The sequence below is a fragment of the Myodes glareolus genome, chromosome 3, assembly GCF_982192425.1.
Source record: "Myodes glareolus chromosome 3, mMyoGla1.1, whole genome shotgun sequence".
Classification (NCBI taxonomy): Eukaryota; Metazoa; Chordata; class Mammalia; order Rodentia; family Cricetidae; genus Myodes; species Myodes glareolus.
Window position 1 is genome coordinate 38,584,302 of NC_142028.1, and position 27,798 is coordinate 38,612,099.

Genomic DNA, 27,798 nt, shown 5'->3' on the forward strand with positions numbered 1-27,798 from the left:
CATATTCTGTGGTTGTTTGCAAGCCTTGCTTGACCATGGTGGGGGAGAGGGCCCAGAGTGGCATCCCTACCCTGAGGTCCACTCTGTCTGCATGCTTCCTCCATCAGCCACATTGAAAATATGCTTTAGCTGACAGTCAGTGTTACAAAAAGAACTACTGGCTGCTTCAAGTGTAGAGAGCTAAGAACATGGCTGGAAATAGGACTAGGCATTGGAAAACTAAGATGGGGGAAGCAGGAGCTGTTTGGTACTCCACGAAAAGTCCTAAAAATTTAAGGACAAATTGCCAGAGCTATGGAGTGATGATGTCTAGTATCAAGGAAATTTTAGTATTTGTTGTCTCAACATAATACAGCCTCTGGGATCTCTAAGATAGGTGCAGATGTGGATCTGTGCCTGTATGTGCACCGTTAACCAGTAATTTCTGCCCCAAGCACTAGATTACACCTCCTCCAGGAAATTTCTCATCTCATTTTCAAAACAGCCACTGCAGGGAGTTCTCAGGCTCAGTCCTGCGAGAGGTGAAGCAGCGGCTCCTGGGGGCTCATTGACTTGCCTAGCCAAGGCTCATGGAGGAAGTGCAGGAGCAAGGATCTGAACCATCTGCTGACCGAGCCATGTGCTTCTCCTGTGCCTTGTGGTGCCTCTATGTATTCATGGCCCCAAACTGGGTCCAGGATCCTTAGAAAGTGTCTTGTAGCTACCTACTGTAGTCAAGGAAGACTTCAGGGCCTGAGCCACCCTCACCCCCATGGATCTTCATGTAACAATCTCCGTGCAAAAGAGAATGGGTCTTTTCCACATTCCCACAGCCTACCGTAGCCACCCACACTCCATGGGATCACACACTCCCATGGTGGCCTCTTGCTAAGCCAGGCTCTTTGGCTATGGTTCATTTCTCTATGCATTCCACAATCCGTTTATTTGTCATGACAACCATACTCATCCAGGAACCCCGAATCAGAAGCCTTTCATCCAGTGAATATCTCTTTATGTGCCTGGCCCCAAGTTAGCTGTCAGGGACACAGATGGATGAGACCCGGTTTCCATCCTCCGGCTCTCAAGCTGCTCGCAGCCTAATTGCACAAAACAATCACCCCAATCAATTCTGACTCAACAATTTGCAGAACTGTAACTCCAAGGCACTAAATTTGCACCAAGGGCAAACTTTAGCTGTCTGCCTGCTTTCCTGGCAAGTACACGCGGTCGGGAGCTGAAATGTTTACTTTCCGCTCCGTTCTGTTTGAGAAGCTTTGGTTTACGAATGACAATCTCCCCAACCCAGGTAACCCCATGCAAGAGAACGTTGACTACCACATTAGAAACCAGACTGGAGCTATCGTCAAGTTCAGAAAAAGGCAGGGATGAAAGGGGCACTGTCTTGGGCTGTTCCTCTCAATTAGCCCACCACGCCTGTCTCATAGAGTGGCTACTCAATGATGCTGAAAGCTTACTACCTACAGCTCCTTTGCCTCAGGAGAACTATCATCCTTAGAACTGAACCATAGGCCCACACCTAAAGTAGCGCAAGGGTGGGAACAGACAACTGTAAGCAGTAGTAGACAGCCCCCTAGGTACAAGGGTACTGTCCTCCCTATCCAGACTGTTTCAGCATAGAATAGCCTCCCACAGGAGATGCTGAGCACTGCCTTCTCCTGTGGGCCTGAGAGTAATAAACAGCCATGAGTTTCCGTCCCACTTAATTTTAGGGTGGTAATTACGCGGCAGCCACTAACTGATAACGTTACAAAAAGGCTCACTCAAATGCAGTAAAGTTTTCCGCCTACCAGTGATGACAGCCATTGAGTGAGTGCTGCATGCAGACTGTTTCACATGCTGCCTTAGTTAGGGTTTCTGTTGCTGGGAAGGGACACCATGACCACAGCAACTCTTATAAGGACAACATTTAACTGGGGTGGTTTGCTTACAGTTTGAGAGGTTCAGTCCATTATCGCCATGGCAGGGACCATGACGGTATGCAGGCGGACATGGTGCTGGCTACATCTGGATCAGACTGTAACAGGAAGTAGACTATGACACTGAGTGTGGCTTACGTATATACAGGACCTCAAAGCCCACCTCCACAGTGACAGACGTCCTCCAATAAGGCCACACCTTGTCATAGTGCCACTCCCTTTGGGGGCCATTTTCTTCAAAACCACCACACGTGACTTCCCTCCCTGCATTCATACAAGAACCCATGGAAGAAGAATCTGTCTCCTTACTTTATAACTGAGGAAACCGACATTTGCAGTTGGGACTCCACAGTGTCATTTCTGCTGCCCTGCTTGCTGGAGGACACAGTTCCCAGGATTCCGTGGCCACCAAGTGCCTGATTGTTAAGAGGCTGGGTTACTCTGACAGCCACTAATTAAGTGTGCCCCCAGCTTCTTCTGGGGGAATAGATTGCTCCTTCATTAATTTCCTTTAAATGCTGATATTGGGAACAATTCTAATTGATGTTCTACATTTGTACCATGTTGGTCTTTACTATTATAAAAACACTTTCTGTCCTTTCTCTCCTTTTCTCTACGTTAGCTCTCCGCAGAGCATATGGGTTTGTATCAGGTGGGATTTTAAATGTAGGAGATGGGAAGCGGAAGGCAGAAGAGGATTCAGACCCATGTCTCAAGTCCAGATGGAGGAAGTATCTTAGCGCAACTGCCTTTTTGCTTTAACTCAGGACTGCATTTCCCACAGTGGCTTGGGCCCTGCTATATGACCACCAGTCAAGAAAATGCCTCATAGACTTGCCTGCAGGCGGCCTCAATTGATTTCCCTCTTCCTAGATAACACCAGCTTCTGTTGTAAAAGTTGACCAAAACAAACAAACAAACAAACAAACAGAAAACTAACTGGGACAGGAAGAATAGAGGCCTCTGGCTGTCCTGACACAGACACAAGGCCTTGCTCCCCACTCTCCCACACAGGCAGTGGGCACACCCACTCCAGAATTCTATAGTTTCTGCACACAAGTTTGTAAGGCTTTCATGCAAAGACTCTGGGGTCACCCAGACCTGAATATAGATCTCAGCTTTGATTGACACCAATAAATGACCTTGAACATGTGGCTAAGAAGCACAGGGTTGGGGACAGATTAAGAGAACATCACTCTGGAACCCAGTCTTTGCCCTTCTCCCTCAGAGCTGGGGACCAAACAGGGTCATATATAATCAGAACATAGTCAGTCCAGGGTACAACTCTCAGTTTTGCTTCTTGGATCAAAGATACATGTGCTGGATAGTTTTATATCAACTTGACACAAGACAGAGTCATTTCTCAATTGAGAAAATGCCCCCACCAGATTGGCCTACGAGCAAGCCTGTGGTGCAATTTCTTAATCAATGATTGATATGAGCAGTGCTATTCCTGACCTGATGGTCCTGGGTGTCACAGTAAAGCAGACTGACCTAGCCACAGGGAGAAAGTCAGTCAGCCACATGTTTTCATGGCCTCTTCACCAGGTTCTGCCTCTAGGTTCCTGCTGTGAGTTCTGGCCCTGACTTCCCTCAGTGATGAAGTGTGGCCTGGGAGTATAAGATGAAATAAACGTTGTTTTGTTTTCTCTTTTGGCTTTTTGGGGGGCTCACCACCCAGCTCTCAAATATGTCACACATGGAGACTTATTCTTAATTATAAATGTGCAGTCTTAACTTGGCTTGTTTCTTACCAACTTTTTTTTTAACTTAAATTATTCTGGCCACTATCTTATTTTCACTCTTACTCCGTGGCTGGCTGCATGGCCTCTGACATCCTCCTCCCCTTGTTCTCTCTTCTCTTCCTCGTTTCTCCTTTTATTTATTCTATCTGTCAGCCCCACCTATTCTTGCTCCTGCCTCACCATTGGCTGTTCAGCTCTTTATTAGGCCATCAGGTGTTTTAGCCAGGCAAAGACTCACAGCTTCACAGAGTTAAACAAATGCAGCACAAACCAAAGCAACACATCTTTACATCATTAAACAAATGTCCCACAGCATACACACAAGTAACACACCTTAAAATAATCCTCCCCAACGAATAAACTATTTCCTCTCCAAGTTGCTTTTGGGCATGGCATTTATCACAGCAATAGAAACCCTAATCAGAACAGCCTATCTCTCTCAGTCCTCTCTCTGCCTCTCCTAGCCACTTTCCACTTTCTTGACGACATAAATCTTTGTCCCTCTGAGCTCTGCAGCCTCTATGCTGGCTCCTCCTCAGCCTGGGACACTCACAGGCTCTCTCCCTGTCTCCCTCTCTTCCTTCAGTCTCCAGTCACATAGTCTCAGTTGCCTAATGAGGCCCCTTCCCCAGTTCTCACCAGGTGACAGGCTCTAGTCTCTTTCTCACAGTTACCATCAGAATTATTTTGTTTGTATTGTTTCTTCCTTCAACCTAGAAAGTAAGTTCTAAAAAGTCCGGGGATTTGTCTGTTTCTTCCACACCCCCAAATAGTGACACAGAGATTCATTATTAATCATAAAAACTTGGCCTTTAACTAGGCTTGTTTCCAATTCCGCTCTTATAACTTAAATTAACCTGTTTCTATCAATCTATATTCCATCACTTGGCCTTTTACCTCTCCTCCGTTCTGCGTGCCCAACTTCCTCAGTGTCTCGCTGGCATCTCTTGCTGTACCAGATTCTAACCCTGAGTTCCTCTCTCTACCAAGAGCTCCTACCTGTTCTCTCCTACTTAGCTATTGGTCAGAGTGGTCTTTATTAAACCAATCAGGTGCCTTAGGCAGATGAGGCAAAACATAGACACATCTTTATGCAGTGTAAACAAATAACCTGCAACAGAAATCTGGTACCCAGCACATAGAAGAGGCTCAGTAAGTGTTGAGGGATTGAGATGAGTATCTGTCCACAGTGAGGAACCACATGCTATTTCTGAAAGGAGCTGTGGTGTTACTACCAAGCACAGATTTCATGGACAGTTCCCGAGAGCCCATTGTAGGCCAGTTGTGCGTTGCTGTGATAAAATACCCAGCAAAAGCCCACTACAATTTTCTCTTGGCTCCGAGTTGATGGATATAGGCAACAGTGCCAAGAATTCGAAGTCACGTTGCAACCACAGTCAGGGAGCAGGCAGTGACGAGAAGGAATGCTCAACTAGTTTTCAACTTTTTATTGTCCCATGACCCAACTCTATAGGACGGTGCAGTCTCAAATTAGTGGACAATACACTTCAATTAGCGGAGACTAAGCAATCCCTCACAGGTGTACCTGTACACAGGTGTACAGAGGTTCATCTTTGTGATTCAAGATCTTGACATATTGATGGTATGAACCACGACATGTGTCAGGTACGCTGGGGGTCAGGGGACACAGCCAGGAGCAAAGCGGATCAAAATGCCTGTGCACTGGGTCAGATGCTGGAGGTCGAAAGATGACATCAGCAAAACCAGAAACGCCTAAGGTGCGGGAGAATGGGCAGATAATTGATTTCAGCTCTGAGCTGGGAGGTTGAGGCTGCCATGTTGAGAAGAGGAGGCTTAAGCTGGGTGGGACCGCTGAAAGGATGCACAGGCCAGTGATTGTTGAAAGAGCCTACTGTGTGGGGAGAATGGAGAAAGTCTAAGAGGCTGGAGCAGAGGCAGAAAGGTGAGAGAGACTGGGGGTGTGGAGTACTCGGAGTGCTGGTTTTCAAGCCAGGGTAAAGACTATGAAATTTTTCTGAGATTGAGGAGCCCTTGTAAGGTTATGGTAGGAGTAGAGTTCCTCTTGATTGTTGTTAAAACATTACTGGTAGGTGCTGGAGAGATGGCTCAGCAGTTAGAGCACTTGCTACTTTTGCCGAAGACCTGAGTTTGGTTCCCAGCACCCACATGGTGGTCTACAACCATCTGTAACTCCAGTTCCAGGGAATCCAACATCTTCTCACCTCTGTGGGTACCATAAATGCAGGTAGTATGTGTACATACATGCAGACAGAATACTCACACATACAAAATTAAAAAAATAACCAACTAAAAGTAAAAACATTATTGTTAAGATTGGGTGTGTCAGGAGATCTCAAATTCAAGGCCAACCTTGTCTATATAGTGAGAACTTATCTAAAAAAAAAAAACAACCTCAGCTAGTCTTTAGAAATGGAGGACATGTTGCTATGCTGCTGGGGATTTGGATCTGGCTGTAGCATGAGTCTTTGATATAGTCTTGTGTCCCATATTACAAAGGAACAGCTTCTGTTGACTTGAAGTATGAAAACGGGAGTCACCAGGAGTGCTAGCTCACCCTTGAGAGACTAAGGGAGGAAGAGGATTCCCTCACATTCAAGGCCAGTGCTCTAGTCCTGCCTAAGCTTCTGAAAGAGACCTGTCTCACAGAACCAACTGACAACTGATTAACAAGAAAAACTTAAATAACACATACAGATACCACACACACACACACACACACACACACACACACACACACGCATCTCTCCTTCTGAGGAACGGATCCACACTCTTCACCGTGGAGGTCAGTGGCTCACTGAAAGGACTGGAGATGGTACCGGACACATCAAGACCAAGTTTTCAGCATGAAGAGATTTATTTGTCCCACAAGGACAAAGGACAGCAAATAAGAGACAAAGACAGGAGACAGAGGACGAGCGAGAAAGGAAAAGCACCAAGGGAGAAGGTGGAGGGACAAAGGACTGTGTTGTTTTTATCTAAGTTGTTCTATTTACCAATAAGCACTTGGAAGACAGCTATTAGGGTGAAAACTTGCTGGAGCAGAAACTTTCCTTTTTGGCTGGAGATCCAGGATGAGAGCATCTCTCCACTGGTCCCATACCCAGAAGGCCCCAGGATCTCTAAGTCCCTCTCTATCCCTTTCTTGCCTCTCTCCATCCATCTTCCTGGGTCCTCCATACTCTCTATGGCTAATTCTTGCCAACTAGTCACTGACTCTGCCTCCTGATCCAAAGTTAATTTTATTAACATGGTCTCCAGAGTGTCACAGAGCAATCAGATATCCCACAACAGGGCTAACTGAGTTGGTTTGTTTTGATTGGGCATGTTAATTAGGTGAGCTAAAAGGAGGCTTCTGATTGCTGGACTTCAATACTGTGATAGCTGTACCCTGGTGGTCAGCCTCAGGAGGAGCAAGGGGCCAAATAAGGGGTAGACCCTGATGACCAGTTTTAGGAATGTAATCTATTGGGTTTTAGCAAGGGGGAGAAGGGTGAAAGGCAAAACCTATTGGTGCCAGGATTGCCATGCTCAGGCCTGCTAGAACCCTTCACCCAAATGAGGCAAAGCTACAGACCCTTCTTCCCAGGCAACTTCAGACTCCTGTCATGTTTGAAATAAGATTTCCTTTCTTCATTGTAAATTCTATCTGGACTGACATTCACAGGTCTTTCATCCCTTGATAATAGCTTGGTCCTCACCGCCTTAAAGCTGTCGAGATGCATTAACTGGGACTCAGTTCAAAATGACAGAAACCAAGCATGGCCTGGCTTACATGAAAAGGTACACTTAGTGTCCCCCACCTCCAGCCCAGTGCTCAGGGATCGAACTGAGTGGAGGATGAGAAGGTGAGATCCAAGATGCCAAGTTCCAGATGTCTTCCTCTCAGTTCTCCCTCCCTCACATGGTCCATTTGCCCATCCTTCTCCTTCCCTAGTGGTGATAAAGATGGCCCTAAGGAACCACAGCCTCACACCTTAGCACTTAGCCACCTTAGCAGGAAAAACTTCATCTCTTCTCCAACTCCTGGGTATAAATCCCAGAATTGTCTCTGATTGGCCTGAGTCACATGCTTCTGTGGATTAATCAGTACATAGATGATGGTCCAACTGTTGTTAATTTAGTCAGATTCCATGCCCATTCTTGAGCCAGAGGTTCAAGTCTGTTTTTTTCTTAACCGTATCAAGGATAACTAGAATATAAATGTATAGTGGTATTTTATTTGTATTTTAATAAATAAAGCTTGCCTGAAGATCAGAAAAGTGAAACAGCCACACTGGCCTTACAGATTAGGCAGCAATGACACACACCTCTAATCCCAGTAGCCATAAAGACACACACCTTTAATCTCAGTAGCCACAATGACACACACCTTTAATCCCAGTAGCCACAAATGCACACACCTTTAATCCCAGTAGCCACACTAGTTTGCCATAGAAACCAGGTAGTAGTGGTGTGTGCCTTTAATCCCAGAACTAGAGAGAAATATAAAAGAGGAGGAGACAACTCTCCGGCTTAGTCTCATTCTGAGATTCCTGGAAGCAGGATCGCCATTTGAGACTGAGGTAGAGGTAAAAGCCAGTGACTGGCTGCTTTGTTTTTCTGGTCTTCAGGTTAAACCCAATTTCTCTCTCTCTCTGAGTTTCTATTAATCATATTCATAAGTGCATTTTATTAATGCCTTGTACCCTCAGGGGCCAGAGGAGGGTGGCATCCAATCCCCTGGGACGGGAGGTACTGATAGTTCTAAGGCAGCACGTGGTGGGTGTGGGTTGAACCCAGGTCCTCCGCAAGAGCAGCCAGTGCTCTTAATCACTGAGTCACCTCACCAGATTCCCCAGGCACTGTTCTAAATGAGTCTCATGGTCTGTCTTGTTCTCATTTAACAGAAAAGCTATAAAGTCAACTATTTTTAGCCCCAGGTTTGGAGAGGTAGGGTCATTTTCCTCAAACCATATTTGGTAAGCAGTAAACCTGACCAGGAGGTCCACTCAGGACGAGTGACTAGCTGTCTCTGCTTCTCAGCATAATTTGCTTCTTTCCAAAATGCCTGGCCACATCTCTGTTCCAAACAGACACCAGTACCAGGCAGAGCCTCCTAGTAACCACCCACTTAGTGTCTTTCAGAAATTACACATGTGACCTCAGAAAGACAGGGGTGAGGCAGGGGGATACTTCTTCCCCTCTTTTCTTCCCTCCCCCCCTTTCTTTCATTCTCTCTTGACAGGGTCTTACTACATCGCTGACTTCCAGAGATCTGCCTGTCTCTGCCTCTTCCTCCTGAGGGCTGGGATTAAAGGTGGTTGTCACCATGCACTGATTTTTTTTCTTCTTTAGGTTTGGTAAAGGACCCACACATGCTCAGAACTCACTAAAGTCAATTAAATGAAAAGATATAAATGAGTTAAGGATTAATGGGGTGATTGACCATCTGGTTCAGCCTCAGTTTGAGCATGGCGTTTGTATGGCACTTTTGGATGGTACTCTGGTGCCCCCATGTGGCCTCTTGTAAGATGGCAGACAGTAAACTTCCCAATTTTGATGGAAATTTTCAAAGAATAATGCAGGGAGTAATATAGTAAATTTGTTATATCTATCACTCAGATTTTAAAATCATGTGTGTTTTCTATGCTTGATTTGTATTTGAATTCCAAATATCATTGCAAGGCATTAGCATGTATCTTAAAAGTTCCTTTCAAACAAATGCTACAATCAGCTCAATTACAGACGAGAAGGCTGAAGCATAGCGAAGCTCAGCTACTTGCTCAAGTTAACACACACTGAAATCCAGACACTTTGCCAACTCCTCGCCCTAGGTTTTAACATGGCTGTCGGTATCGTTTTCAAAATGGGTCACTATGCACATGTTACTTCCTGCAGGGGACTTCCCAGGTTGTCCAGTTCATGGTGTCTTCCATTAAACCATCAACTTTTAATATATTAACACCCATTTTCCATGTAAGGGAATTTGTATTCGTTCACTTTCTTTTGTACTTTCTTGTCTATATTGTCTCCATCCCTGACCCACACCCCTCCAACACCATGTCAGCTCCTCAAGATCAGGGACCACATCTTATTTGTTCACTTCTGTCATTCAGGCGCTGGCAAAGTTGTCAGAGGTTTGGAAACATCTACTAAAATGAATGGAAGGGCTGGGTCTTATAGTGCCCTACAGATTGGGTAGTCAAAGTAGATACCCTGGGTTTCATAGCCAAACCTTGTCTCAAAAACCAAAAGGTTGAGGCTTGAAAAGATGACTCAGTGGTTAAGAGCACTTCCTGCTCTTCCAGAGTACCTAGGTTCGAATTCTGGCATCTACATGGTAGTTCACGGTCATCTATAAGTCTAGATCCAGGGGATTCAGCTCTCTTTTTTGACCTATGCAAACACCAGGCATGCATGTGGTGCACAGACATCCATGATGACAGAACACTCAAACACAAAATAACTAAACCTTAAAGGTGTATTATTGTGTGTGTGTGTGTGTGTGTGTGTGTGTGTGTGTGTGTGTGTGCGGGGAGCTGAGGATATAGCATTGTAGATTGCTTGCCTAGTTCACTCAAGACCCTGGGTTTGATACCTAGTACTGTAGACAAACAGATAAAGAACAATAAAAACAAGGATGGAAGAAAGGAAGGAAGAGAGAAGGAAGATGGGAAGGAAGGAAGGGCAGAGAGGAAGGCAAGATGCAAAGATGCTTTTGGCAGGTGCTCAGGACTATGAAACATCAAGGGTGCGTCCAAGACAGGCCCCATGTGGCTGGAAGCACATGCCTCTGATTAGAGTAGTCGGATTTGGCAAATAAAATCACAGGGTGACCAGCTTAAAAGTTAACTTCAGATAAACAGGGAATAATTTTTAAAATTATAAGTATGTTATGTGCAATATTTGTGGCATACTATGCTTCAAAATTATTTGCTCTGTATTTGAAATTCAAGTTTACTGGTCAACTGTCGTTTATGGAGCTACCCTATCCTGGTTCTTTACTTGGTTCTAAGTGTTGTGGGAGATCCTGCTGACTTTAGTATCCTTTTTAAATACAGAACATTTTGTTTTTGTTCCTGAATAAAGAAGCACACACTCTTTATTGATCTAAAAAAAAAAAAGGACACATGGACACATGTCTCAGAGACAGATGGCAGCTTGTTACAGGAGAATGGTTCTTGAGGCTTAAGGGAAGGTGTCAATGTATTGTTGTTCTGAGCCCACTGTGCCTCGTAGGATCTGCTTATCCCGTGGAACTTTCCTCCACAGGTCCAGAGGTGACCTGGAGTAGTGTTTAGCTCCTCGGTTGCTGCCAAAGAGAACAGGAGAGAGGACATTGAGTTCGAGAGGAAAAGACAGTCTGGGAATGTGAACTCACTGGTAATTTGTCCATTCATGCCATCTCACCATGTGGCTGGTGGCAAGGTTTCAGAGATGAATGGCATGGGGCGTGGCCTTGAGGCTCTGCACAGAGAGGGGAGTGCCTCCTTACTCCTGCCTAGTCTCTCCCTCCCTTCTTTCTTTCCTTCCTCCTTTCCTCCCTCCTTCCATTCCTTCCTTCTTCCTTTCTTCCCTATTCTTACCTCCCCACCCCTGCTGCCATTTGTCAACTTATTTACCCATTATCCAAAGAGGACTCTAAGGAATAGCCACTGTACACTGGTTTTATTGTATTGCCCTATATTTGCACACATACCTGCTCCTGATGCCTTCACAACTATCCAACAACACCCAACTTAACCTAGTTCATTTGCACACTCTTCTCCGATTGGTTGGTACAAATCCACCAGGCCCCTAATCCTCCATTTAGCCTGTTTGTTGGTTTGCTCAGGCCAGTGTCCTGGGATTCTCAGACTTGGCTCTGCTCTCTGTGCTCTTGTCTGCTCAACAAAGTATCTCTGGTGATCTCTTTGGGTTGAAGTTAAAAATCTGGTTCAACCCTGAGCATTGCCATTGACAAAATTATGTCACCCTGATGATTCATTTTGCTGTTCTGACACTCTGTTCCTTTATCTGTGAGAAGACTTGCCTTGACTGGATTCTTACGAGAATAGTCTGTGGTAGGTAGTATGTTCTCAAAAGCCAGATAGCCTGAGTTCAAACCCTGCTTCTACTTATCAGCAAAATGCCCTGAACCAATGACCTATTCTTGTTCATCTGAATGAGAAACAAATAAGCCAAATAAGTGCGTAGATGTAAAAACACTTGCATATGCTTTGAACACAGGTGGTCTAATATGTGTTAGCTATTACTGTGATGGATATTAAAGTCTATTGTCTAAATGTTGTTCATGTCATTATTGAGTGTAGGCTATGAAAAATTAATTGGTTCAGAGTACAGAGGTCCCTTTATAAATACAACTCAAAAGAATGAAGTCCTAAACTGTTGGGTCTCAGTCTTTACATTTGTAAAGAGTCTAGGACAGCCACACCTCTGTCTGTTTCCCAAGAAAGTTCACATGCCTGGCCCATTGTAAGCCTTCAAAACAAACATGCTGCATGAGTGGATGCACAGGCACATGTGTGTCAGTGACATGGCAAGCTGCAGGGTTCTGTCTTACGTGGCACCTGGACTAACTTGTGGCCCCTGAGACCTAGTGAAGTGGAGGCCCACAGAAGCAGAGGATGAAGGCTGAGTTGAGTAGTCAGGATTACACACCCAGATGAAGGGATTCTGGTTAAATCAACCAAAATGATTCTTGCTGGAGAGAGATCAGGGCGGGAAGACATTGCTTGGGAGATGTATAGGACACTTTGGCCCTAAAATCAGAGCCAGTAAAAGAAATATGCCCTGGCCCTGAAATTAGAGCCAAAAGTTAAAAAGTGCCAGTGAAAGAAACTCACTGAAACCAGAGTCAAATCTGCACCTGACCAACTAAGCAGAAAACCAACCAATCCCTGAGCAGAGATCTAGCCAATCTGAGCTCAAGGGACTGAAATCTGACCAATTCCCACCCTGAAAATCTCCCTGGAAAAACTCTGCCCTTAAGAAGCCCTATATAAACCCTGCACCTGTTCAGTTTGATGCTGCCATTTTATTCCACCCTGGCAGAGGCGGCCACTCTTCTGGATTCTTCCCTCCCAATAAATCTCTTTAATGAGGTTTGGGTGAGAACTTCTTTAGCTGGAATGGATCAGAGGAGAGAAGTAACAACTTTTTGCCAGAATGCCAGAGCCAGGCAGGGCTGTAACACTTTCACTGGGGAAACCTTCCTCTAACACAGTGGAGTTGTTACACTTGGACATATCAGAATAGAACTGTAACTGTAACAAATTCACCATGGGAAGCCCTCTCCTGCTGGAGCAGAGCTGTTACACTGGGGAAACCTTTCCCAAGAGCAGGGCTGCAAGCTGCTACACTTACTATGACCTGTGTTGTTCCTTGGCTCCCAACTGCCAGAATATTCCTTCATCGTGACTATAACACTCCGTATTTCCTGGTTCCTATTGCCAGCATACTTTTCCATCTTTTCCATCTGAGCTGTAGCGCTTAGCATTCTTTGGCTTCCGACTGCCAGGATCCCTGTCCATCTGATCTGCAACACAAGATGGATGAGGACGAGGAACCTATCAAGGAGTCTGAGTGATTTGATATGAAGAATGTGGGCTCCTTCTAAACTAATTTAGTAATACTCTTTGTTGAAACTGAACTTTATGAGGAAGATTGGCTAGGAGATGTTTCAAGAGCCTGACAGAAGTTTGGTCAAGGAGAATTTCTGTCAGTTTGCTTGGGAAGCATCTGGGAACTAAGCTTGGGAAGCCTGTGGGAACTAAGTGCCAATATTAACAGTAGCTATCTCTGAAGAGCAGAAATAACTTTAAAGTTTAGAGGTGTGAAGGGGTGGGGAGTAGGTAAGTGATAGAGCACATGCTTAGTGCAGCTAAGACTGTGTTTAATGTCTCCCCCCACTTAAAGCAAGAGTTCCTATTTAGATCATGTAGGCTCTGTGTGGCTCTGGGGGATGCCACTATCGCTCACAGAAAGCGGGGTTGAGACAGAAGTGTGACTTTAGATGTTTTCAAGGACCAGGACAGATCTCTATAGTAACCAGAGAGTACGACCTGAAGGGGAAGAGAAGAGCCTAACCTTGAGATATCTATCAAGGTTTAGACTTCATTTGATTCCTGACTGTCTTTTTCCTAGTACTTATTCACCTTCGGGAATCTTTTGTTTATTCCTTTTCTAAGGCAGATTCAAACTGCCCTTAATCCTCCAATCATCCTCTTCTTTCCCGAGATCTAAGGATTACAACACTCTAAACTGCGCCCCGGAACTCTCAGCGTCGCCCGGTGCATGCTAACTACAACGCCCAGCATGCTGTGCGCTCACCTCGAGCGCGTCGCGCGTTGCTGACGTAGGTGTAGCGCGGGGAATTTCGAGTAGAAGGACTGGGCGGCAGGCCGGTAGCTGGTGGCCTTGTCAGGTGCGACCATGGAGACCCTGGCCGAGCCAAGGTGGCCTCCGGGGCTGTCGATGATGAAGGTGAGTGTCCCGGGAAGGCCGGGGCGTGGACGGCGCTGTTGCGAGCGGGACGGCCCGGGCCGCGCGCTTCCGCCTCGGCCCTATCCTGGCCGGCCTCGCGACGCCGGGTCTCAGTTTCCAACGCCGGAGACTGTTCGGGAACGCGCAACGGGCCTACGCTGTGAGCCCAGGATGGCCGCCCTAACGAACAGGGTGTTTTGGATTTCAGTCACAAGCACCTCGTCATCAGGATAAAGTCACCGTAACGCGGCGTCAACAATGGTGACAGCTCACCCTCGGAAGACTTCGTGTGTGAACAGTGACACCACGCGTGATTTGGGTGGACGTTGCATCTGATGACTTTTTTTTTTTTAATAATCATGTAGCAAAATGGGATCTGCTTGCCATGGCTTTCCATTTCTCGCTGAGGTTCACAAGTGCTCCTCGTTCTTAGCACACTGCAACCGGTTTCTCCCTAATGTGCCCTGCCTGTTTCAACGACACATCTCTCTTTTATTCAACTTTTATTTATTTTATTAGTTTATGAGACAAGCTCTTACTCAGGTCTTTGGCTGTCCTGGTGTTCGGTAGGACCAGCCTAGCGTCGATCCACCTGATCCAGCATCCTGAGCGCTATTTTTTTCTCCCTTCCCCTCGCTACGCTACAGTGTTTCTTTGCGTAACAGTATTGGCTGTGGTGGAACTCGTTTTGTAGACCAATCTGGCCTCAAACTCAGAGATCCACCTCTGCCTCCCAAGCGCGGGATTAAAGGGGTGCGCCACCATCGTCCAGCTCGCTGGTCAGTGGCCATCCCTGGCTCACACCTTTTTAAAACAGAGATTAGGACCTGGGCCCAGTACTTAGCCTTTGATTTTAAGGAATTACTGCACACTGAATTTTTTACTTAAGTAATATTTACTTGGGTGGCTATTTTTTTGACTAAGAATCACTCAGTAACCCTCCTGCCTCTGCCCCGATGTAGACTTTCTCCTTACTTTTCATAAAACACTGTATTTCCCTATGATAGTTTTTTTTTTTTTTTTTTTTTTTTTTTTTTTTTTTTTGCTTGTTTTGTGTTTGAGACAAGGTTTTCCCTTGTGTATTCCTGGCTGCCCTGGAACTCCTTCTAAAGACCAGGCTGACCCCAAACTCTGTCTCCGAATGCTGGAATTAAAGATGTGTGTCACCACTGCCCAGCACAAGTTTTTAATAGCTATATGATATTTATCATATGGATTGTTAATGACAACTTGTTTGTGTTTGATTTTGAGACAGGCTCCCTGTGTAGTCCAGGCAGACTTGGAGCTTGCTGTCTAGCTCAAGGTGGTGTCTAACTTTTGGATCCTCCTGCTCCTGCCTCTGAAGTGCTAGGTTTAAAAGTGTGTGCCACCATAATGGTATTTGCTTATATTTAAATTATTTATTCTAAACAATTATTTATTTTATTTTGTGCATTGAGTGTTTTGCCTATTATATGTATGTGTTCTGCATGCATGTCTGGTGCTTGTAGAGGTCAGAAGAGAGCACTGAATCCCTGGAACCAGAGTCATAAATGGTCATGAGCCGTGGTATGGATACCAGGAATCCAACCCAAGTCCTCTGCAAGAGCAACTGGTGCTCTTAACTGCTGAGCCATCTCTTCAGTCTCTACAGTTTTTAAGTAATAGATTCATGTGACTTAAGAAATACTTAAAATGAAACAGATTTCCTTCCTGCCTCAGTTCCTTGATCTTAGTAACTATAATTTTTCACTTCATTGTATCTTTACAGAATTTTCTTCGTATGTGTAATACATTCTACTTTTGCTTTTGTTTTTTTGAGGAGGGTCTCACAGTGTCGCTCTGGCTGTCCTGAAACTGTGTAGATCAGGCTGGTCTTGAACTCACAAGCGCTGGGGAACATGTGCCACTATCCCTAGCTGTAGTCTACATTTTTATTCATATTGCGTGCATGCATGCATGCCCGTGTGTGTGTGTGTGTGTGTGTGTGTGTAGCTCAGGGTGGCAGCCAGGGCCACTTTCATGCTAGACAAGGACTCCATTCTTCAGCTACCTCCTCGGCTTCCCAAACTTTTATTTCCTGAGAATAAAGCAGCCTACCTTACTATCTTACTGTCATTACCTTACTTAAACAGCTAAAGTTTAAGTTGCAAGAGAAAATCCTATTCTGTTTGGCTTGTTGTCCAATTTGACACTGACTGTAGCCAGCTGTTGCGAAGGCTTCCTCATGTGTCTGCACTGTGGTGAATCATGCAGAAAGTGTTGGACTACCAAGAGGAGGATGGGTATTTCAGTCTCGGAGTCCTACCTCAGCCTCTGAAATGCTAGGATTACAGGTGCATGTGGTCATACCCTGCTAGAGGCTTTTTATTGTTTGACTTTGCTAGTTTCCAACTTGGTTCTTAAGCTATGTGGTGACTGATTGTTGATGTCTTCCACCAAGTGGTTACCATATGCCAGAGGATGGGGTCTGAAGAGCTAGAGTATGGGAGAAGAAGAGCAGGAATGCAGAGCCCTTTGTGAAGGCCTAACAGTTTTCATGGGAACCCACAGATTCAACTGTACAAAGCAACTGGGGTAAACTGAAATTTGAATTTTTAAGTTTTTGTTTTTAATTGTTTTTGGTTCTTCAAAACAGGGTTTTTCTGTGTAATAGCCCTGGCTTTCCTGGAACTTATTTTGTAGACCGGGCTGGCCTCAAAGATCCACCTGCCTCTGCCTCCTGAGTGCTGGGATTAAAGGCCTGCCACCACTACACCCAGCAAATTTGAATATTTGTGGGGAGGTTTTTCTCTGTTTGTCATTAGACTTTCATGTTTATCTGTTGTTAGATTTTGAATATGTATAACTTACAAATAACTGCTTTAAGGAAATAGAGGGAAAGTTGTGTGCCAGGCATTGATTCTATTGTTGATGTCTTGTTGATACACATGTGTTTTAACATTTCAGACAGTAGATGATTTGCTACGCTGTGGGATTTGCTTCGAGTATTTCAACATTGCAGTGATAATTCCCCAGTGCTCTCATAACTGTAAGTACATTTTGTTTTGTGTTAGTAAAAGCCCAAAGTAGTTTTCATTAACACTGAAGATTCATTCACACGTTCATTTTTTTATCGTCCATTCCTCTATCTTGTACTTTTAGGAAGGTCTATGCCATCACCTCCTCTTGAATATGATAGTTTCTTACAAGGTTCTTAACATTTTCTACTACCTCCCCCTTTGGATATTTTTATGTGCTTTTTATTGACTTTACAGCAGTGAAGATTTTGATAACAATATATGGTTATTTCCTGAGCACTTTAATGTGTTAAGCTTTGGGATGTTGCTTTAAGCAGAATGACAGGTGAATGTTTCAGCCACTTGGTGTGGAATTATAAATCTTAACCTTCAAAACAATAGGAATATTGACACATTTCAGCATGGAATTATATCCCAGTAAACCTGTCAGGAGTTGAAAATACTGTTAAGTTAAAATTTTGTTAATGCACCTTACTTATTTCCTATTGTATGTAGCACAGTACAGGTAGAACGAACTGACACTCGTGACCAACTGGAGGTGGGGAGCTGTGCCTACCTCCTCTGACTGGCATTTCAAAAGTATTTTACTGCATATTGCTATGGGAGGATGGTGGGGAGCAGGACGGAGGAAATCAAAATGTAAAATATGGTTTCTATTGAATGAATACTGTTTTTGTGTTCTGCTATGGCTGGAAAATTGTCAAACCATCATAATTCAAGGGCCATCTGGATTCCCTCAAAATTCCCTCATTGAAGAGTATTCAGATGGTTTTATCACTTAGCAGCTGGGTGATACTGAAAAGAGTTGTGCAGTAGAATTGTTTATCTTCTTTATGAGAAATATGTTTTAAATGCTTGGTGTATAAGCTTATTCATTTGTTTACCTGTTTATTAGGTGATGTTGGTTTACATGCCCGCATAGATATATACTTAGGCAAGTGCTCTGCTACTCTGGTAAGATATTGCTAGCTAGTTAACCTGTCATGTAGGCCATCTATTTTATTGAGTATTTACATTATGATCTTTTTTTTTCCTCTGCTTTCAAGTGGATATTTGTCTTGGAAAGTTAAAAATCAGTTCAGTTTGGCTTTAAAAAAAGATGGTTTAATTGGGAAAAAGCTTTGACAAAAAGTTCTTTAAGTCATAATAAGATGTTGGCAAATGTCAGCTTTGCAGATAGATACACCTACGCTTTGCTTTTGAGTACCACTTACCAAGTGGATGAGTTTAAAATTATTGTCCAACATTTCTCTAAATGGAAAAGACTATTGAGTAATTTTTACTTCATATAGTTCTGAGAACTAAAATGCAAAACTTGAGACTGTGGAAGATGGTTTAGTAGGCAAAGTAAGGACATGAATTCTGATCCCTACTACCCACTACAAAGTTTCTGCACCCCGATAAGCCTCTCCTCCTATGCAATAATCCAAATCAGACTCAATCAAACTGAATTAGAAAAAGCCCACATTTAATGGATAGAAATGCTCCTGGATGACTTTCCAACTCCCTAGAGAGGAGACGGGAAAGGAAGGCCAGACAACCACTTGTTTGTTCTGTTGGGGGAGGCAATTTAAATACCCTGTGGTTGGCCTTGAGCATCTCTGGGGAGGGATCGTTGTTTGGTGGGCTTTCTCAGGGATGGAGTCTGGACTGAGGCAGGTCCAGGGGAGGGGGCTTGAGGTAGAGCTTCCATACAAACATTCCAGACTCTTTGGACATGTGGATACCAGGGGCTAGAGTGAAACCCTCACCCAAACATCCACATAAAAGCCAAGGGTAGTAATGTAAACCTATAACCTTAGCACTCGTGTTCAGAGACAGGTGAATCCTGGGGCCTCACTCTAGTCAACCTACCTGGGAAAACAACAGTAACAACAGAGAATTTCAGGTTCAGTAAGAGACTTTGTCTCAAAAATAAGACGAAGGGTGATTGAGGAGGGCGCACAACATTGGCATCCATGTAAGTGCTTCCTCATATAATAGACATACCAAAACCAAACCAAACCAAAACAAAACCCCTCACTGCTTGGCTCATTTTAAGTGTATCATTACTTTATCTGTTGCTGTGATAAAATACCATAACCAAGAAACTTTTGGAAGGAAAGATTTATTTGATCTCCCAGAGAGGTAAGAGTCCATCACCATCACTTCAGGGAATTGTGGCCGCAGGCAAGCGTAGAACCTGAGGGCTCCCATCTTATACCATAAATAGGAAGTGGAGTGATGGAACTTGAAATAGACAGTGTCTTTAAACTCTCAAAGCCTGCTCCCAATGACTGACTTCCTCCAGCAATGCCATGTTTCCTAAGCCTTTCTAAAGCGTTACCTACCAGCTGGGAACCAAGTATTCAAGTGCCTGAGAAAAATAAAGGCCGTTTCATTGAAACCACCACAATGTGCAAGTGGAGACTGCCCATTCGTTTCCTGGCCACCCAGATTCGAAATAATCACACAGAAACTATATTAATTAAAACACTGCTTGGCCTGTTAGCTTAGGCTTCTATTAACTCTTACTAACTCTTACATATTACATTAACCCTTTTCTAGTATTCTGTGTATCGCCACAAGGCTATGGCTTACTGGATAAAGTTCTGGTGTCTGTCTCCTTCTACAGCTACATGGTGTCTTTCCGTTTCTGCCTACTCTATCTCTTGCAGCCTGACTATATTCTGCCCTGCTATAGGCAGAAGCAGCTTCTTTTATTAACCATGGTAGTAAAACATATTCACAGCATACAGAGGGGAATCCCACATCAATAATGAGTTTTTACAAATGTTAGTTTCCTTCCAGGTAGAGTCATATTAATAGCCAGGATCAACATTGGGGATTGTTCCTAAATAAACTTTAATATCTTTACAAACAATAAAAATCATACATTAAAATGAGCATGTTCAGTGAGTTCTGACAGATATGTCATATAGCAAGTACAGTTAAGTTTCTTCAACAGATAATGTGGTCTTTGAAATACCCATAGATCTGTCTATAGCTAGATCTATCATGTGGTATTGTCTTGGATTGATAGGATTGATGGGTCTGAATCCTAGTTGTTCATTGCTTGCTGCTCCTTAAACATTCCAGGATTCATTACGGTAAATCAGTTTATTCTGTTTCACTCTGCTTGTTTTTCAGAAGCAAGCAATAAACACTATATTTGTATTTAGTTATTAAAGTTTGAATGAATTAAGAAGCAGGTTAGTTAAACTGGATCCAAAGTCACTGTGTTGCTGTTCCAGATGAGGGTGACAAAATTAGGCAGAGTTGTACTTCTGGACATTATGGAGTGCTGGTCCTTGGTTGGATGGTGTTTTCTTACTAGCTAAAAATAATTATTAAATTTTTGTTGAATTAATATGATTTAAAGTGATGTATTTTTTTTTTTTAAACCATCCACATCCACTGAATTAATGTAAGTGAGAGTCTGGGAAACTGAATTAAAAGGAGTAACCATCTCTGTAGATGCCGGAGTTCAGCAACCATGTTTAGGAATTTGTGGCTTAAAATATTGCCTGGGAGACTTTCTGTATGTCTTAATTACTTTTCTGTTGCTGTGAAAAGATACCATGACCAAGGCAACTTACAGAAGCAAGAGTTTATTTGGGATTACAGTTTCAGAGCTTTAGAGTCCATGGCAATCATGGTGGGAAGCATGACAACAGGCAGGCAACATGGTGCTGGGGCAGTAGCTGAGAGGTCACATCTTGATCCACAACCATGAGATGAGGTAGAGAGACCTGACCGAGAATGGCCCGAGTCTTTTGACACTTCAAAGTCCATCCCTAGTGACACATCTTCAACAAAGTCACACTTTCTAATCCTTCCCTAACAGTTCCACCAAGTGGCCTATGGGGTCATTTTCGTTCAATCCACCATATTCCACTCTCTGACCTCCATAGACTGGTGGCCATACAATAATGCAAAAATACATTTTGTCAAGCTTCAAAATTCCCCACAGTTTTTTGGTCTCAACACAGTTTAACAGTTCAAAGTCTCTTTTGAAGCTCAAGACAGTGTTTTCATTGTTACTTCCCGTAAACTCAAAATCAGAAAGCAAATTACATAATTCTAGCATACAGTGACATAGAATATACCTTACCATCCAAAATGGAGGAGAAGGGGCATAGTGAGGAAATACTGGGCCAATACATGGCTGAAACCCAGAAGGACAAACTCCAAATCTTCTAGCTTTTTGTCTGACGTCAGGCCAGGATTTAGATGGTTCTTTCCTTCCATTCCAGCTTTGCTGACTGCAGCACGCTCCTTGTTCATGGGCTGGTTCCACTCCCTGTGTACAGCTTTCCTTGACAGATATCCCAAGGCTCTGGTATTTCTAATACCTTGGGGTCTCCCAACACAGTCCAGGCTTCACTGTCACAGCTTCATGCAATAGCCTTTCAGGGCCTCTGTGCTGGCACTCCCCTGCCACATTCCTCATCTCTGTGGCTGACTCTATTTAGCTTTGGAGGAAGATTCCACAACTACTGTACTTGTGTATCCTCATGACTGAAAGCAAGAATTACGTTGATAACACTGACAAATTTTACTGCCCAATTGGCAAAGAGCCTAGTCCCTCCTTGAATTACATTTGTAGAAGCTTTAGCAGCAAAAAATTCCGCAGGCATTTCCTTGTTGGATGGGGTCTTGCCCTGAGTGCACCCCTCCCTTTATTGTATAACAGTTCTTTCTTTAGTCTTCTCAGCTCTTTCAGCACAGTCTTTGACTCTGACATTAAATTTTCTGCTGTTCTTTTTCTTCTCAAACTACATTTTGTACACACACACACACACACACACACACACACAATCTTGTCCCACTTGCTCTTTTTCACTGAAGACTCGCATAAGAGGGATTACTAAGAACTACTTGACTGAATCAATATTCAGCTGTTTTAAAATCTCCTCTATCAAGGAAATTAATCTGTTGTTTTTAATTTAGGACAAGTGTGAAAAGTAGCCACATTCTTTGCCAAAATATTACAAGAATGTTTTCTATTTCAGTTGCTAATATTGTTCCCCTCTAAAACCTTTTGAGCTGGGCCTTCATCGTCCCACATGCTCTCAGCACTGTTGCCTTCCAAGCTCCTACTAGGATGGCCCCCTAAGCCCTATTTCGACTGCTTTCCTAGTCTAAAGTCTCAAAGTCATCCACATTCCTCCTCCCCAAAACAAACAAACAAAAAACCCCAGTATGGTCAAACCTTTCAGAATATTATCCCACTCCTGATACCAGCTTTCAGATCTTTCCAGCAACTGTCAGTCACACGTCACACTTCATTCAGATGTTCTCTTTGATGCTGGCTCCAGTATAGGGTTTTTTTTTTTTTTTTCTGGCTCCTGAGGTGCTTTCTGCCTGTGGCCTCTCCTCCCTGTAGTGCTGTAGTGCTTCCTGTCTAGTTTTTTAGGGGGAGGGGTAGCAGTTTAGCCTGTGACCTTGCATTTCTGATGAATTTGAGGAAAGTTGTTGGTTTTTCAGGTTGTTCACAACTGAATGGTAACTTCCAGCTTCTTTGCAATGCCCAGAGACTCTCAACTTGTCTATAATATGTTCCCCCCCCCCCCGGGACTGTTGTTGGAGCCAGCAATACTTTATTTTTGAATACTTGCACCATTAAAATCATACTGTTTTTGCTTCTTCAACTAAATTGATTTGTTTTTAATAAGGCTCCTTAATTCAGAGCTTGGGCTTTGTGTAAAGGAGCCACCATTGAGGTATCATCTGTTACAGCAGGTAGTTTCCTTTGGGAATACATCTTACACTGCCTCAGCTATGAAGAATTTGGTAGATACTTATTTCCTGCTTGAGTTGTAATGTAGTTGCCCTGTACTTTGTTGGCTCTTTGAAGTAAAAAACCTTAGCCCTGTCTGTTGTTTTGGCACTTGCCACCCAAGTACTTGTTAAGCATAGGGTGGTGGCATCACAGGGTTAGTTAGGGTGTAGGTATCTGGCACATGTATAAAGTAAACCTAGGCTTCTGTGTGTTCTGTGGCTCATAAATGGAACAAAGAGGGAGTGGTGTGTGCTCAGAGTTGTGAGAGCTTAGAAATTCATTGTACTAGATGTGTTTCCTTAACAGTGCTTTTAGTTACAGATGTAAATACTTGTGGAGCAAGAAGGTGCTAGAAACTTAAAATTATAATTATAATGATATAATGATGGAAGTACTCTAGTCTTAGGCCAGAATTTTGTTAATAGTCAGATTCCTGCGTCACTAAATAGCATAACTTCCTATGTTGCATTTTGTGTCTTTTTGCAGATTGTTCTCTCTGTATAAGAAAATTTTTGTCCTATAAAACTCAGTGCCCAACTTGTTGTGTGGTAAGTTTTTGTTTTCTTTGTAAATTGGAACAATTTTTTTTTTTGCTTTCTGTGTTCACAAAAATGCACAGGATTATATGTAGTGACTGAGTTAAACCATTTGACTGTTTCCAGGAAAGACTTCCGAAGTATACATAAGAGACCTGGGTTTTGTTTCACTTCTCATCAGGGGTTTTGACAACCTAAATGTATTTGACTCCTATAATTTATGTTTTTATGGTTCCTAACTTTTTATAATTTCTCACTTTGGATGAACACTACTGGTGGGATTCTTTGTTTGTGAAGAACTGATGTTTGTATTTGTAGAGGAGGTAGGAGATTGATGGCAACTGTGCTCAGCCTGGTCTCTTAGTGCCCTCCCAGACCAGCCCTTCAAAACAAACATTAGCAAGTACTTGTCTGTCCCTGAGACTGTTCTTGCAGTGAGAACAGGCAGAGAAGGAGATGGAACGGGAAATTAAACCTGTGTCTGGGGAAAGAAAGAAGAGACAGGGCTCTCTTGAAAAGGACACTGGGGAGCTGGAGGTGTGACTGCTCTGGCTGGTACACCTTAGCAGGATGTCACTGAACTTGTCTAAATTGTTTCCTTCTGCCATAAAAAGTGCAGTTGCCTCCAACCTCGGAGGTCTTTGCCACTGCTGTGCCTTTGTTCAGCTGGACTTAGCACCAGTGTGTATCAGACAACGTCCATGCTGCAGTGCTGGATGGTGTTTCTGTAGTTTTGAATTCTTATTTTTAACCTTTGAATAGTTAGTGTCTCTTCCAGTGTTATTACTTAAAAGCCTCTCCTGTTGCTGAGTAATTTGGGGAAAGTTAGTTTTGGTATTTTGAAGAAAAATCCTTGTTCATATTGGGTTTTTGTCTTAGTTCAGAGTAAATAGCAAGTAGTTTTAACATGATTTTGAGCTGTAACCAGGCTTCCAGTTAGCAGATCCTAATTCACTAGCTTAAAAGTTCCATGTTAGTATGAGATGAACCTACTTTAATTTGAGATTTTCCTAGAAGACTAGTGGGACCGAGAGCCCCAGGAGGACAGGTCAGACAGTTTTAAAAACAGAATTGTGACAAGTTAATTATTGTTTATGACCTTTTCCATCTGCTGTTTTTCTTTTCTAGGCAGTAACAGAACCAGACCTGAGAAATAATCGTCTTTTAGATGAACTGGTAAAAAGCATGAATTTTGCACGGTATGATTCAGTTTTGTGACTAACCTCTAACTGCCTTTGCTCTTTATGTGTGCCTCTTCTCCATCCCCATTCAGTTAGGGAGTGCAGGGTTACATGCTGGAGCAGGAGAAGGGAAGTGGCAGTAGCTACTGCACACATCAGAGAGTTCTAATATGTAGTCATAGGATGTTTTCTATTTGATAGAAAATCTCCTCTTTTGAATAATTAAGAGTTAAAGTGTGGATAAATTGACTCTTTATTTATAGTTGATGCTGTATTGCTTCTGGGTTCCTAGGGTTTGAGTGGACAGGGCTAGAGAATATATGTGTCTATGCAGTTGTGTATACTAACTGTATTTGGTTCTATTTGTTTGTTTTAACCTATTCTTAATCAGATTTGCTTAGCATGTGTAATATGGTATGCTGTGTGTGAATGCAACTGCTTCTCTGTAAAACTCTTATACATAGCTTTGCTCTTTAACTTTAAAATGCATGAATGTGTGACTGCGAATATGGCCACCCAAAGGGATATAAAAAGGCATGTTTTACCAAACATATCTTGCATTGTTTTAATCATGTTATTAGTCACATGTCCATGTATAGGACTTCTTGGCTTGTTGGAACATTCTTGGAAATATCTTACCTTGCCTCTAAAAATGTCACCAGACTGCTATTAGAATTGCACATTTATTCATAGGTTTGTATCCTAAAGATGATTACGTTTGACACTCTGAACTCTCCTGACATTCATTTCAGTAACTCTGGTTAGCTATTTTCTTAGTGAGGTCACATAAGGGTGGTGTACTATTCTAGATTAAGAGACTATGTGGTTCTCTGATTCTCTTATTGAAGTCATTGCTTTCTTACTGTAAAGTCTCTTGTCTGTTAGGACTTTTTTTGGGGGTGGGGAATATGTATAGATGTGACATGTATACTTGTTCATGTGGGTACACTTGCCTGCGTGTGAGGGTATGAAAGCTAGAGATCAGTACACGTGTGTGGGTACACTTGCCTGTGTATGAGGGTATGGAAGCTTGGGATCAGTACACGTGTGTGGGTACACTTGCCTGCGTGTGAGGGTATGAAAGCTAGAGATCAGTATTGGGTGCCTTTCTTTGATCATTCCCCTCATTTTGACTTGAAGTTCAAAAATTTGGTAGGCTGGCTAGCTAATAAGTTTCAGGGGTCTGCCTATTCCTGCATGGCCAACCCCAGCTTTTTATGGGGGTCCTGGGGCTTAAACTCAGGTCTTCTTGCTTCCACCAAAGTCACTTAATAACTGAGCCATCTCCTCAACTTGTTTTGTTTTGTTTTATTTTGCTTTTTAAGATCTATTTTTATGTGTCTGTGTATTTGAAGACCCCCAAAAGGATTCTGTCATTTTCTTGTGCTTGCCTTCTTGGCAGTACCGTTGCTAGCATCATCCTTGAGGTGCACGTTTCTTGGATGTTCACCATGTACAGTGCTGTAGTACTTTTCTGCAAAATTAGTAGGAATGAAATAGAAGTTAATCGAGAGCATTACTTGTTTAATGCTGGTCTAAGATTGATGAGGGGAAAAGTTTAATCTTATGACTAAAATGTAAGGTATTTATATTGCTTCTTGATTTTGTTTCTTGTCTTTCTCATCTGCCATTTCCATTTTATATGCCATTCTGATTTTTAAAAATTTAATATTCTAAATTGAATAATAAGACGTGGGAAATAATTTAAGAGGTTTCAGATACAGGATGATGTGGATCTTTTATACTTTCTTTTGACCTTTGGCATTCATTTTTAAACAGCACACTTTTTCTTGGTTCATTTTAATTTAAAGTAATGTTCTTAACCAGGTGTGGTAACTCACCTTCATTCTAGCATTTGGACCCTATGTTTAGGGAAGAAATTTTTTTTGTTTTGTTTTTTGTTTTTCAAGACAAGATTTCTCTGGATAGCTTTGGAGCCTGTCCTGGTACTCCAGGCTGGCCTTGAACTCACAGAGATCCACCTGCCTCTGCCTCCTGAGTACTGGGATTAAAGGTGTGTGCTACCACCACCTGGGAAGAAATTCTTTTTTTTTTAAAACTGATTGGCCCAGTAACTCAAGCTTTTTATTAATTAATCCTTATAACTTATATCAGCCCATAATTCTTGTCTGTGTTAGCTACATGTCTTGGTACCTTATTCGGCCGAGGTAGTCAAATCTTGCTTTCTCTGCATCTGGGTCACAACTGCAGACTAAAACTTTCCTCTTCCCATGATTCTCACTGTCATGTCTCTGTTTCCTGCCTGGTTGCCATCACCCTGCTAATATTTCCTGCCTGACTACTGGCCAATCAGCATTTTATTAAAAATAATACAATTGACAGGATAAAAGACCATTGCCCCACAGTACTCCCCACCATTTTTAAAAACAACAACTATGAATCTGATATCCTTTGTTTAGCTTTTCTCCTGACCATTATCCATTACAACTTGTAGCCAACATTCTAAACAAAGGAAAATATCCATAGTACATTTTTTAGGAATGTGGGCGTAGTTTTCCATGCTACTTCCTGCTGGTTAGGGGCTCTGATAATCTATCTTATGGGGACCTAAAGAAAATTTAGAATTATGATCAAGTCCTGACTGGAGTATCTTGAGAGACTTGATCATCTCAGGCAGTAGTCTTGAATCTGTTCTGGATGTAGAACTCAGACATCTGGGCCATCTGCTCCTATTGGATATTTCTCAAGGGGTTGGGAAGAAATTCTTAACTTACTCTTTTGAACAAAAGTTTAGTTAGATTTGTTGTTGTTGTGTTTTGAAAGGAGAGCATCCTTTTGGCCCTAAGTGGTAAAGTATTATTTATTTTTTATTTTTTTTTAGAGTCCAGTCTCCATCTAGAGTGTCCGTATTATGAATTGTTTGGGTTGGTCAAGTTTGGAATTTTCTTTTGATAATGTAAGAATATACACATTTTAGTCCCACCCATCCCCAAGGCGGCCAATAACTCTTACGGGATGAGTCATTTTCTTTCTCTCTCTTTCCCCTCTTTTTCTCTCCCTCCCTTCCGCCTCCCCTCCTCTCTCTTTCCCTTCTCTCCTCTTCTTTTTCTAAGACAGTGTTTCTCTGTGTAACTCCCTGGTTTTCTGGGAACTTCCTCTGTAGACCAGGCTGACCTTGACCTCAAAGATCTTCCTGTCTCTGCTTCCCTAGTTCTGGGAAAAGGCATGT

General features: G+C 43.0%; 1 protein-coding gene and 1 long non-coding RNA gene across 7 annotated transcripts in view; one reads left to right on the forward strand and one right to left on the reverse strand.

The window, feature by feature from the left end:
• Positions 1 to 10,749: 10,749 nt before the first annotated feature.
• LOC125403274 (uncharacterized) lies at positions 10,750 to 13,945 on the reverse strand. Of its 2 annotated transcripts, XR_007232890.3 has the most exons (4): positions 13,801 to 13,945; positions 13,010 to 13,181; positions 12,658 to 12,769; positions 10,750 to 10,955 (listed from the first exon to the last, which is right to left on the reverse strand). It is a non-coding gene; the product is annotated as an uncharacterized LOC125403274 (long non-coding RNA). The 2 variants fall into 2 exon arrangements; XR_015737465.1 differs by lacking the exon at positions 12,658 to 12,769.
• Positions 13,946 to 13,981: 36 nt separating this feature from the next.
• Rad18 (RAD18 E3 ubiquitin protein ligase) overlaps positions 13,982 to 27,798 on the forward strand; it is an 85,800-nt gene continuing 71,983 nt past the window's right edge. For 4 of the 5 annotated variants that reach the window (XM_048438542.3, XM_048438544.3, XM_048438543.3 and 1 more), the window contains exons 1-4: positions 13,982 to 14,128; positions 17,057 to 17,138; positions 23,378 to 23,439; positions 24,556 to 24,626. In XM_048438542.3, coding sequence (XP_048294499.3) covers positions 14,078 to 14,128; positions 17,057 to 17,138; positions 23,378 to 23,439; positions 24,556 to 24,626 — 266 coding nt within the window. In that variant the 5' untranslated portion in view covers positions 13,982 to 14,077. Of the gene's footprint in view, positions 14,129 to 16,548; positions 16,685 to 17,056; positions 17,139 to 23,377; positions 23,440 to 24,555; positions 24,627 to 27,798 lie in introns of those variants that run through there. The other variant, XM_087904447.1, reaches the window with a different exon arrangement.